Here is a 13,591-nt window from a genome sequence, read left to right as displayed (position 1 = left end):
CACGCTCTGGTGATCAGAGCTGATAAAGTGACTATCAGAACAAGTCAATACAAAGGCACTGTGTCTGTAAGGCTCCCCTTCCCCTCTCGTTTTGAAACCCAGGATGAAATCAGAATCATCACTTGCTGTCCTTTTCTTTCTTGCAACATAATTCAAACTGTTGGAGTTTCTCCTTGCATAATTTCTGTGGGGTAAATTAAGTTGCAATCCCATTCCCCTGGCTTTCTCCTTAGTTCACATGTTCTCCCTGAGTAATTCCATGAAACAAATCTTGCTTTGAGGTTTGATTACAAAGAAAGTATTAAATAACCAAAATGTTTGTTTATATCATGTAACATGAGGCATACACTGAACTATCAGTGAACAGAAACAGCAGAATTGCTTTCTGAGTATAAAGATGGGTTTTCATTCAACACATACTTGGCCCTGTTTGCTTAAAAGGCACCATTTCTGGATTTCTACCAAAAAGTTGATAAAAAAGCAGACCTTGGGGCCATAGCAAAGGGCTTCCCTGCTGCGAACACTCCTCAATGTGTGCACGTATCCCTGCGTAACTACAACACGACAGGTCACTGCCTGCACAGAGGGGTTTAAATGCACAAGGTAAGGCAGAACTGCTGCCAGCTCTGAAAGCGAATCCTATCAACTTGGACCCAGGGATGCTGCAGGCTCTGGGTCTGAGTGACGCATGAGACACACTGGGCACCACCGAGCTCTCAACCAGTGTGGCCAGGGGAAACTGCGCAGCAGCCCTTTCCCTTTATACCCTGTCTCAGCTGTGCACGTTGTTCCTACCTGCTAGAGTGCTGGGCAGGCTGGAAAATAAAGGAAGCATGAAAGTGCACCAGGAGCTGCTAAACTTCTGCACTTCAGAAACAGCAAGAAAGGGAAAACCTCGAGAAAGTGCCAAATTACCCTTCAACCGGGATTTCGGCACTAATCAGATCAACAACCCCTACCTCTTCCTCAACAAGGCTTTTAAGCATTCCAAGCACAGCCTCCCAGTACGCTGCCTGAAAAGCCCAGGCATAAAGTTTATCCTTTAATTTGAGGCTTTGTCATTTGACCGGGAGGAGGTAATCAGGACACGGCTCTGGACCATGCTGCTCAAAACATGACAACAGACACACCAAAAACCCAAGCTGGCTGCAAGGAGCAATTAAAGTAGTGTTTACTATTCCATGACAGTTAACATGTTGGACTGACCTTTCATTTACCGTTTAGTACTGAACATTAAGCTGCAAAATTACTCATGCTTTGCATTTAGTACTGGCATCAAAACTAACAGCGTTAGATGGCTATTCCCACAGCGAGACAGGCGTTCCCTCTGCCCAGCTGTGCACGTGGGTTTAGAAGCATGGTATTTGATATTAAGCACCACTTCTACAAGCTATATTCATCCACTGCCATTAGGAATTATTGGTAATGCTGCTCCAAAACGTAAAAAGCATATGCAAAATGTCTGGGGTGAGGCAGCTGGTAAAATGATTTCCCTTCCTTGCATGCTGGGAGAGATAAAAAGGGAAGGCTGGTGGATGCCCACAGGTCCCCGTGGCAGCTCCCAGCCAGATGGCATAAGTACAGAAGCTGCAAAGGAAAAGTTTCTTTGTTTACTCTCCTTCTAGCTGCTCACAGCAGCCATACTATAAAGGGAAGAAAGAGATGCCAGGGAGGTGGAAGGGTTTCTCTGAAAGGCACAAGCTGGACTTGGGCAGAAAGGACCTGAAGTTTCCATTCCCCAGGGTGATGCTCTCATGGCAAGGCTGCAGATGAAAAGGAGAGGCAAATGTCCAGCTGAGCAGCTCTGCCAGTGTGCTTTTGACTGAACTTAGTGCTACAAGCAGGTAAAATTACGGTTATTTGTACCCTCGGCTGTAGTTGCCTGGTCTGACACTCAGCATGCCCCAGCCTCTGCACTGTGACAGCAGCGTTAGGACTTCTGGCTCACAGATTGACCCTATTCAACACTAACACTGGTCTTCTCCACTGTACCCCTCCCCAAACTGTCCTGCTGTGAGACTCCCATGGGTGCTGCATCTCTAACGCTGAGGAACCTCTCCCCACCTCTGCCTGGAGGCTCTTTCACCATGTTTCCAAACCTCTATTTGCTACATCTGTTGTGAGACACAGCGATGGGCACTGGGACCAGACAGTCTGTAACACCAGAATAACATTCAGCTCCTGTGCAGAGCAGAACATCAATAAATACAAATACCCTATTATGGGATTCCCTGCCATTCATGTTGCTTTCATCATCACAGGGGGGATTCATATCTAAATCTCATTTTTCTATATTGCAACTCAAGTTATCTGCCTTATTTTCCCCCAGCTCAAATATTCCCACTGCAGATTCAAGAGGGCAAATTTTCCAAGGCTACCCAGTGTGCTAATTATGATAGCATCATCACTGCTTTAATGGTGCCTGCTTCTTTTTCAGTATTTCTAGACAGGTGATTTGTGCAACCACTATGCTGGCTCAATGGCCAAAATTAATACAAGATTGCAGATAGAAGGCAACTCAGGGTCGCATGAAAATCTGTATAATTTCTTAAAGAAAGAAGAAACCTATCAAACAAGGTTGCAATTGTATTTAATGCACATTCTGCTTTTAACAGCACTTTGCCAGTTTAAACAACATAGACCTTACAATGTTCAGTTAGTGAAGAGGTTATAGTGCTTATAAAGTTGTATCTAAAATATACCTTATTCATTCTCTATCGAACAACATTTTTAAGACAGTCTAATGATATAATTACGTGCTATACAGTAGCAGCATGTTCACACCACTACAGTTAAGGCCGTGTCAGCATTCTCATCACAAACCTTTTTCAAGGTTTGAACACACCAGCCATACAATTCCAATGCAGTTTGAAAAAAAAAAAAGACATCCAAGAAGTGAATCTTTCACCGGCTTTAGTCAAGTCAGAATAAAAATAACAACACAGACAGTAAAGGACTCCACCCAAATTTATTTTGGATGATTGCCGCCTTCGCACACCAGTCTTGAGATTTCCAAAATGAAATTCAGCCGTTAGTGGACAGCGCAGTCTAGTTGGGTCTGGAGGAATCTGAGTGCAAAGTGTTGTAAAGTGGGTGCCACAGATGCACAAATAACCACTTCTCACGCACTGCACATTTTAACATACACGAGGCTGCTTCTGTGTAAATATTTAGACTGGCAGGTAAAAGCAGTTCCACCACCGAGTGAATAATAAACACCCCTCCTCTCCAGTTGCGTACAGGTACTGGTCATGATGAAAGTAAATCATTTACCAAGTCTGCACACTGGCTACTGAGGTACCATGCTATTCCCTACAGTTAGGAAACACCTAAAGGAACACCTGAATTTTTATGCCATTCGTGCCCTGGTAATTCCAGGAGGACTCATCATGCCACAGACCAAGGTGAAGCCATTTGTTTAAGTAAAGGAGGCGGCTGAGGCCAAATACTGCACGGAGAGGGACCCAACAGCTTCTTCAGTGAAATGCCGGAGCCTGCTTAAGGACGCTCACCCTTAGTTCGTGCCCCAACAGTTTCTTGGTTTTAATTAATAAAACGCTTCTTATTGCCATATGGTTTGATTACAAGAAAATCTTTAGTCAGAGATCTACTTCAACAAGTTCTACCTCTGCTCAAAGCAAAGCGCATCGGTAAGCGTGTTCCTGGAACATGACCCAGGGAAGTGTGCTGCGGGCGCTGAATTGTCACGGAACCGCGATAAGCTGATGGAACTCCATCGAGCTGCAAACCCAAGCTCTTAATGCATCGTTTGCTTATTTATTATTTTTACACTTCTCCATTCAACAGATTACCCTTTTGCGACCAACTCTTTCGTTACAATGCTTCTGGAAGTGCTCCACTGCATATTTTTCAGACTAAAGTGGTAAGCATGTAAGACCAGAAAAGAATTGCCTATTTCAAGCTTTGTGTACAATGCGTGCACACACTTGTTAATAAAAACTTGTCTAAACATCTAATTGTTCTTTGGACCAACTTCAGTCTCCCTAGGTGACTGTAACATGTCTTATAAACCTTTCATGGCAGATTTAAAAAACAACAATTCAAGACAATAAAGGAAAAGGAATACATTAAATCATCATTAACACAGAGACAGGAGTGGGAGAAACAAAGCACAGGCAACCTGTGGCAAATTCACTGCTGGTACAGGTTAGCAGTGTCCTCTTGAAGTCTGCTTTCTGCCTTCTCGCATGACTTCTTTTATGTCACGGTCTTAAAAGGGAGCTGCAAAGCCAAGAGGAAATTCCACATATGTCCCCAAATATGGCTCACACATTAAGATCCTTCTTCTTAAGGAGAGAACCAATTAGCACACAGCCTATTTCAGCTCTGTCCTGCACGACTTTCTGAGCTCAGGCACCTGTGAAATAGGGGCAACAGCATTTCTCAACCTCAGAAAACTGCTACAAGAACAAATGCATCTATGGTTGGTAGGACCATAGTCACAGCCACAAAGGCTATTTCCGTACCTAAAACACACCTTGCTTCCTCCTGCTGATCCCTGCGAACACACCAGGTAGTAGACAAGAACTATCAAGAGTAACATTGGTAATGGAGGGGTTTACGACACTGTATGGTATCAGCTGATTTAGTTCAGCAGAATTAAGTTTCACAATAAAAAAATCCCAAATATTTACCTTTTTATAAGGGATCAACACAAGTCAGCTTAGGAGATTGTACAATGACGACACGAATTGTATCCTGTTACTCAACAGAACAGGTAGTTTCAGAATCCATCCATATCTGATGATGATCCACACAAATTCACATACAAACACGTATACTGGTTGTACCAGGGGGAAAATAGCAAAGAATTTCCAGCCTCAGTCTCCATTTCAGTATTCTGTGATACTGAGCGTTACCACAGATAAAGGAAATGATACAGCAATAACCCGTACGATCTGTATGAAGTTTCCTCACCTGTGATGTATGAAGACTGATACAGTGCGTTGACAGAAATCAATTACTTATTGCATCAAGACTCGCCTATAATCCATGAATTTCAAGAAGATCCCATGGGCTATCACCATGGAAAGAGAGGATCTAAATTCCTAAATTCAACCTCCCTGTCATTCACTGAGCTATTAAGGACAAATTCCTTAAAACTTTCAAGATAAAGTGAAGCAGAAGTTTCAGCTACAGAAACATAGTGCAAAGGTTCAGTTTGGCACTGCAACGTTATGGACAGACAAGAATTCAGTAAACTCTGTTTAGATTTGGAAAAATGAATCCTATAATTGAACCAATATCATCAAATGTATTGCATACTATTGTACTTTCACAGTAATCAAAATCAGACATCAAGGTTTCTAGAGAAGCAGCAATCACAGATTGCAGTAAAGTATACCACTCAAGGGAAAAAAAAATTGCATTTTGGCAATTTCAGAGTCAAGTGTTCCTTATGCTCCTCCCACAGTCATTTGTCAGATATTTTCCTGTTTAAAAGGTGCATATTGTTTCTCCTCAGTCCTCGTGAGACTTCTCTGCAGTGACTTTGCATTCATACTGAAAAACAGAAGTTGACAAAATTCACAGTATTAATTTATGTAACTAATGGAAAAGACTTCTACGAAGGGGGTTCTTCTACAAAACAGGTGATAAAATAGCCTAGCGTGCCCTTCTCCCACATAAGTCTGGGCTCTAAGTTCTGTGGCCACACCACAGGCTGCAATTTCTGTCTCCTTGAGCAACAGAAAGAACAGTTCAGACTTAAGCTCTTATTTACCTCCTGGTCCTGAAACGACTAAAAGTATGCAACTGAGAGCATAGAAAAGAGTCATTTGTTCAGGGCACACCTGAACAGCAGAACTAACAGCTCACTAACTAGATCAAAAAGAAACAATTACTGATTTCTACCTTCCTCCACATCCACATGTCAAATAGCTGGCTGGTACATATGAAGGAAGGAATGAGATGTAGACAAAAACTTTTACTTAAAGGCAATGAACCTCCAAACTTACCATTGCCAGCTGCCTGCCAATATTGCCCATAGTTATTCCACCAGCAAAAAATATACATGGCAACCAGGAACGGACATAAAGGAAATCTGGAGATGTGTATCTGGAAAAGAACACCTTTGTTTGAGACAAATATTTTGCAATACAGAATCCTCCAAAACCAGGAGGCAAATCCACAAATTTCAGATTGCACTCTTCTGGTTATTCTGATTTTATCTTACATCTTCAGGAGACTGTCATTTAACCTTAAAGGAGTAAATACTTACTGATAAACTCCATTGTAGACCAGAAGTTGTGACACCAATGTCGCCAGGAAAGCAATTCCTACTCCAAGGCCAAAGCCACTTCGTGATCTATCAAATGTCCACCATAGTCCAATTGACAGGGCTGCTAATGTGAGAGACAACTGGATGTTGTTGGCAAAGTCCACTTTCTGTGTTGACCGTTAAGGACAAGCTTAGAAATATCATCGACAAGCATAAAGCAGTTTTCTTCACTCCATTTACCATATTTTGGCAGAACAGAAAAGAATACCATAAAAAATATAACTAAATCACTACCCTTTACAGCTATCAGGTGTCAGGAAAGTAAGCCCTTGTAAGTGCTGCCAATCTCTCAGAAAACTAAAAACTCAGGACACTTCACATTTCTAAGGTCTTGGCAGTGTACAAGAGCCAAGAGACTACCAGACAATGCAGGCATTTTATACAGATACACATTGCACATGTTACTGTTCAGAGTAAGGATACCTCATCCTCCCCTCGTCCACATAAAATCTTAAATCTAGCATTATGCTTCTCTAAATGACAAGGATTTACTAAATAAAAAGTATTTGTCACTCCTACTCAATTGCAGCTTTGTTTAGTTTACATGCTAATTTACATTCAGCTAAGCATTAAAATGTTAACTATTTCTATAAAACAAATCCTAAGCAATATTACTGTGATTAATGTAAATTAACATTGAGAATCAGTTTTGTCAACTCTGTGATAGACGTGTGAAGTCCCTGCAGATACCTCTGCAGCATTTCGCATTCTGCATGATGATTTGGAAAGAGTAACTCATCCTCACTACTCCTGTCCAAAACAGATTCCTGAAGACGAGGCTGTCAAGTTTCACATGCCTGAAAGCAAATTTATGGGATGACGACATAAAAGCACTGCCCTATTTTCTCACAAAGACCTGGAGAAAGACCTAGAGGAAATGAGAAGTTCAACTAACTGAAATAATTACAGGATAAAAATCAATAGCATCAGAAAAGAATGTCAAAGAGGACCAAAACCCACACCAAATATGGCAATGTGCAGAACTGGTAATAAGCTGAAAGCAAGCGCCTAGAGAGCTGTCAAGGAGGAAATACAGACAGTATTTTAATGATGTCCTGGAATATGTGTAACAGCTGTTCAAAAACTGTAAGAAGGTTTGCTGTAAATAATCAAGACCCACGCAGAGGGAAGCTGTCAATTCTCTTGTATTTCTTAAAAGCAGCGACATTGCGTGTGGCTACCCGAGAGGTACATCCTGGCTGGTGAGAGCCACAGGGCCAGATTAAGGCAGCTATGACAAGGAGAGCAAGGTTTGTGAGGGGCAGCAGGAATGATTCTGAACCTTAGCATCTCCACCTCACCCAGCCATTCTGGACTGGATGGCTGGCGGGAACAAAACCAAAGGCCAAGCCACCGGTCCTGGTTTTGGTCAGGATGGAGTTAATTTCATTTGTAGCAGCGGATGGAATGCTGTGTTTGGGAGTTAAAATGGGAGTAGTGCTGATAACACCCTGATGTTTCTAGTTGCTGTCAGACAGTCAAGGACTTTCTCAGCTCTTCATGAGAAAGGTGGGGCGAAGCCAGGACAGGTGACCCAGACTGGCCAAAGAGAGTATTCCATGCCAGTTACGTCCTGCCCAGGATATCGGGGGCTGACGGGAGGAAGGCCGGGGGCGGCTCCGGGACACGCGGTTCTTGGGGGACGGTCGGGTTCCGGGACGGCTCTGGGTGGCACGGCCTGAGTTGTGTGGTTTGGTGAGAAACTGTATTGTGTATCAACAGCTCTAAAGTCCTGTTATTATTGTTATATTGTATCTTTCTGTTATCTTAGTAAACTATCCTTATCCCAACTCACGGGCCTTTTAGTTTCTTGGTTTTGGGGTTATTTGCCCCTTCCTTTTCCATTCCCTTGCCTGTCACGCCCACCCTTCCCTCTTCCCCTGCTCTTTTCCTTTAAGGAGCAGGCAGCTGTGTGGATCTCGGCTCTCAGCCGGGGTAAAACCACGACACCACCTCATAAGAATTCTGCCAGCTCCCACATCTTTCACTTATTTCGCCCTCTTTTCCTGGAAATCAGGAGGTTCTGTAGCACACGATCAGAACCTCTCAGCATGGCTTCTGCAATCCATATTGGAGCTGACACTGAAGATAAAAGTTCCAGAGATGATTAACTCACTTTTTAATTAGTTTACAAGATCCCAATGTTCACAGACACCCTCTGGTTTTACCTGACAGAGGAGGCACTAGACATGACTACAAAAAACCACCAAGACTCACAGCACTGCCAGTGAGGTGTGCCAGTGCACACAGAAAACACCCTGTCACCCAGCACATCTCCTGCTGCTCCAGGGGGAAGGGACGACAGCTTTGAGCACACCCATCAAAGGATGTACCTGAACAATTGAGACACGTACAAGGAACTGCTATGTACTGCAGCACGTTGACTGACTTCTAGCTGCTCCTACTGGATGACCACAGGAATGGTAACTACACCATCAGCATCAAGGCATCGTTTGTAGGATGAGGCAACAATGTTTACTCATTTTGTGCAGTCCTGGGTGTTGCCTGGTCCTGAGTTTTCCCCATTCTTTGCAAAGTGCACGTGCTTCACTGATGACCTCAAGGCTGGGCTTCAGCTTCTTACTCTAGCATCAGAAGAACAGCAACCCTTGAAATGTATTGAAGTGCTTTTCTGTAACACCCATCCACATAAAAATTCCTCTGCATTTAAAGTATTTATTTTCTTTGAATAATTAACATAAGACAAAAGCCCAATATTGAGACATTTCTAGCAAAAAGATTTTTCAGAATGAAAAGACTTACCAACTCCAATACTGCTATGAAAGTTTAACACTAACATATAATCTGCACTTCCCTTGAAAAAATGCTGCATGTTACATCTTTAATAACAGTTCACCATGACTGACTGCATAAGCTTTGTTTACTGGAAACCCACTTTTTATAACCGATTTCATTATAGCAGAGGATACAGCGCTGGCATGATTTATTCCCACAAAGACAGCTACACATCGCATTACACTGGACCATTCTCTCTTAAATTTATGTGGCTCTCCCAGATGTCTGTCCATGCATGGGTACAATAACCCAATCACAGCTGTGGAGACAGGAAAGAAAAAAGGCCCAGAAGTTAAAGCACTGGCAATATTTAACTAAAATAAAAACTATATAGACTTTGACTACTGTTGTCACTAATAAAACAGATCTTTTAAAGGTAAACAGTACAAAACATAGGTTGTAAAAGAAGAAGAATGTGAAACAATTTCATTACTTAAAAAAAGGCCTGTAAAACTTCAGCAGCATCTTCAACCACTGCAGCAGTGACCTGGCAGAAGTCACAAAACAGAGACAATTTGAACTAGGGGTGGAGGATGAAAGAGCTCTGCACCCTACTGAAATCTGCAGTCTCACATGACGGTTGAAAAAGAGTAGTAATAGCTTGCAGGCTGGAGTTTTGAAAATCCCATATATCAAACATATCTTTTTAAATAACTGCAAAACAAACACACAACAGTAAGGGCAGAGCCTGTTTTATAACATCGATATTTTGCCTCTTCTTTTGTGGTTGTTACAAGCCCTTTTTGTTTGGATAATGTTTCTCTCTTCTTCAATGCTACTATAAAGGCTCACACAGAAGAGAGAAAGCCAAGAGCCTACAGTAGCTGTTGAATATCAAAAGCAAACAGGACTTTCAACCCCAGGGAACTGCCATGTTCTTTGAACATTTCTTCATAAACGTGTTCTCTACTGCAGTTGCAGCTAAAAAGACTGTTACCAACAGAGCTGAGGAATAACACCTGTGCTTAATGTTAAACTGGTGCTGCAGGACCAGGGCAGAGCCTGAGTCACTGGTACAGACCCTGGTGCCCTCAGCCTGGCATACTCTTGGGAGGTATGTCATGGCAATTGCTCTTTATTTTGCCAGAGAGGAAGCTGATCTCCAGCATTTGGGAAAATAATCACCAGTAAAGCTGGAGAAGGGAAAAAGCCTCCCTGAGCAATTTTCTTGCCAAAGGCATTGGGCCAAACTGATGACTAATAACAGTGACGGATGAAAGAACTTCTCTGAAAGCAGCCTCAATCAGCACTGATTATAAACATGCAAAATACCTATATTCTGTTTATAATAATAAATCATATTGCAAATAAATTATTATGTCAATTCCAGGAAGGCTTTGCAAGTAAAAATGGTAAGAAAATAGGTGAATTATCAGCATTTAATGCAGGGGTTCCCTGTTTGTGTGTTAGCAGAGAGGATAAAGAAGGAAAATGGAGAAGAAAAGACTGATAATGAGAAAGAATGAACTCTAACACCTCAATAGGGGTCACTCCTACTGGGAAAATCCAATTAAAGCAGTAATATTTTTACATCAGGTGGCTTAAAATCAAGTAGTGCAAATAGCTAGCAGGTGGCAGGTGACTGACTACACTTTACAAGCCATATCCAATCTTTCCATCAAAACCACCAACCCATCAGAATCAGAAAAGCCCACACTTTTCCTCTCAGCTGATGGCAAGATCTAGCCTTCATGACCTCCCCATATACAGCTGCAGTGTTCTCAGATGACCCAAGAAAGAATCACAGAATCACTAGGTTGGAAAAGACCTTTGAGATCATGGAGTCCAACTCTACCTGTTCTCTACTAAACCAGGAGAGCATAAGGTGATGGACAATGCAAACTTCACAGCCAACACTGCAAACCCTACGTGCTGCTGCTGCAAGTTGGGATTCTGTCATTTCAACCCACGCTACTCCATACATAAAAGAGCAAACACGTCTGCTAAAGTTTGATAAGACAATCAGTACTGATAGGTTCAGAGAGGTATTTGGAAAGTTTACTTTCAAATCAAGGTCCTCTACAACATCTGTGGTGTGGCAATTTCAACAAGGTATCAAAAAGCAAGCAATTAAGATGACTAGAAAAAAAAAACAAGCCAGACTGAAATATCATCAGCCAACAGTAATGCCAACTGCTAGTTCATTGAGTCATCAATACCCAGAAATGCGAGCTTCTCAGCCTTATTAAAACTGACCTCTAGGAAGATACTGCCTCTACTGTAAAGGTTCGCTAAAGCAGAATCCTCCAGTACTGCTGCTAAGAATATTCCCTTAGTAAAGTGTAAAACTGACCCAGGGGATCAGTGATCTTCAGAGCCAAGTAGAAAGCCAAATTTCATCAGGCTTGTAACATGGAATACGCCTTGATACTTGAAAGAAGAGGAAAAAGGGTTATTTCTTACTACCTATGGTAGACATCTCACTTAAAATCTCTGCCAAATCACATGCAAAAGCCCCAACTTCCTACATGGTTATGGGAGAAATGGAGCACATTCACTTCATCTGACTTGATACCTGAATCTGAGGTGCTCTGTTCTGCAACATGCCTTCGCAACTGCAAACTGCGTGCCTAGGCTCAGCCCCCTGAAGACACAGTCACGTCCCCCAGCTTCACAGAACTACACTGGTACTGGTACTACAAGGTAAGAAAGCTGGCCCACAAAAGGCAGCATTACTCAAGGCTGTTTGCTGCACTCACACCAAGGTCCTGTGTGCTGCACCATCTGGCACTTCCAGGGTATTTTCAAGGCTTTCTGTGGAGCACACTCCTGTAATCCAGTCTCAAGATTATAACTGGCACCACCTTCTAAAGCCTGTTAAACTCATACTCTAACGCAGCAGAAAAACCCCAAAGCTTATGCTCTGCTGGCAATATTACAGTATAACGAGTTAGCAGAACAAGTGTTTCTGGACACATGTATGCACATTTGTTTATATACGGGCAGAACAGAAAGACAGTAGTAGCTAAACACGTGCAGTGATGCTGAATTTTCCATCTTCCACACCTTTCATAGAGCATTATGTAACTATATATAACTACCTACCCACCCTTTCATCTCCACACCAGGCTGTGGTGGTTTGGCTCTGGCCAAATGCCCACCAAGCCACCCACTCACTCCCGGAGGAGAAACAGGCAGAGCCTCAGTGGGCTGGGATTAAGGACAGTTTACTGCCAAATATCAAAGTGAATACAAAACAATAATGGCTAGTTACACTTACACACAGTGCTAACACAGAGTACCTTATTGACCCGATGATTACAGAGGGCTGCCCGACATCCAGGCTGCACTCTGACTGTCCTAAAGACAAAACAGCCCCTACCCTTCCCCAACCAGCTGCTTTTATGGTCAAGCGGTGTCAGGTGGTGTGGAAAACAGCCCAGGCTAACTCAGCTCACCTGGGCCAATGCAGCTCACCTGTGTTGGCTGACTGGGGAGGTTAACCCTGGCCTGGCCAGAACCAGGACACAGGCACACATACATGACTGGACTTACCTGATGCTGTGCCACAGCAAGGTGGGACCCACCAAGCTGAGGAGAAGATGCTTGTGATCACATCAGGAGGGAAGAGAGTAACGTTTCTCTGGATCTGAAGCAGGTTTAATACTAATGCAAGAAATACGCCAATAAAAAACAGCACTATACCACGAATTACCAAATTCATGCCACGACTGGTTACAGATGAAATGTATGGGCCACACTTTTTTGGTAAGGTTGGCATTGCATCACTTTCTGCCATGACTTCTTAGATTCTCAGAGACATCCAAGAGGCTGACTGAGGAGGATTCACTTGCAATCAGTACTTTGCCAGTCCTCAATTAGGAGTTACCCACACTCTGAAAAATAATAAAAAAGGGTGAAAAAATGCAGATATAAGAAACATTAATTATATTTCTCTTAAATAAATTGGAGATTAGGTTAAAAAATGTGGCTATTTTATTTTTCTGAAATGTCCAAGCAGGCAATTAGTCATTTGAGAACAGAACCAACTACTGCTGCAAAAATGCCTTACAAAGAAAACAGGTTTTACAAATAGCTTTGGCTACTAGTAGACAGAAGAGGAGGAATCATGTGGGATAGGACAGCTCAGAATGTGAAACCACAGAGAAGAGGTGAAGAAACAAAACTGATATCAGATGGGAATACAGCTTGCTTTGTAGAAATAATACATTGCTTTTCATCCCTCCTTTAAGCAACAACTGCAGATTATGTAATTCAGAAGCAAGTCAATACAGCCCTTAGTTTCAAGGCAGCCACAGAGGTTGACAGATCTTTGCCTCTTGAAGAAACACCAGAAGACATTTCTCAATTGGAAAGCAAAACCTGAGAAATATTTTTCAGGATAGAGGCAGAATTTCAGCAGTCCCAGAGCACATCCATTTTTCTGATTCCAGATAAGAGCAAACAACTCAGCAAACAAGAGAAGAAATCTCAATATACAGAAATACTTACTGAAGTACCACACTTCTGGTGAAAAACACCATATGTTATTAC

General features: G+C 42.4%; 1 protein-coding gene across 1 annotated transcript; it reads right to left on the bottom strand.

Annotated features, from left to right (window-relative positions):
* Positions 1–4,952: 4,952 nt before the first annotated feature.
* Positions 4,953–12,927, bottom strand: INSIG2 (insulin induced gene 2). The gene is made up of 5 exons (XM_084265151.1): positions 12,593–12,927; positions 9,232–9,356; positions 6,242–6,408; positions 5,979–6,078; positions 4,953–5,523 (listed from the first exon to the last, which is right to left on the bottom strand). The coding sequence occupies exons 1-5, from the start codon at positions 12,834–12,836 to the stop codon at positions 5,482–5,484; spliced, it is 678 nt and encodes a 225-aa protein (XP_084121277.1). The 5' UTR covers positions 12,837–12,927; the 3' UTR covers positions 4,953–5,481.
* Between the last annotated feature and the right edge of the window lie 664 nt (positions 12,928–13,591).

This window comes from Gallinula chloropus (genome assembly GCF_964237585.1).
Source record: "Gallinula chloropus genome assembly, chromosome: 5".
NCBI lineage: Eukaryota > Metazoa > Chordata > Aves > Gruiformes > Rallidae > Gallinula > Gallinula chloropus.
The sequence above is the reverse complement of the archived record's forward strand: the minus strand, read 5'-3'. Positions and strand labels throughout refer to the sequence as shown.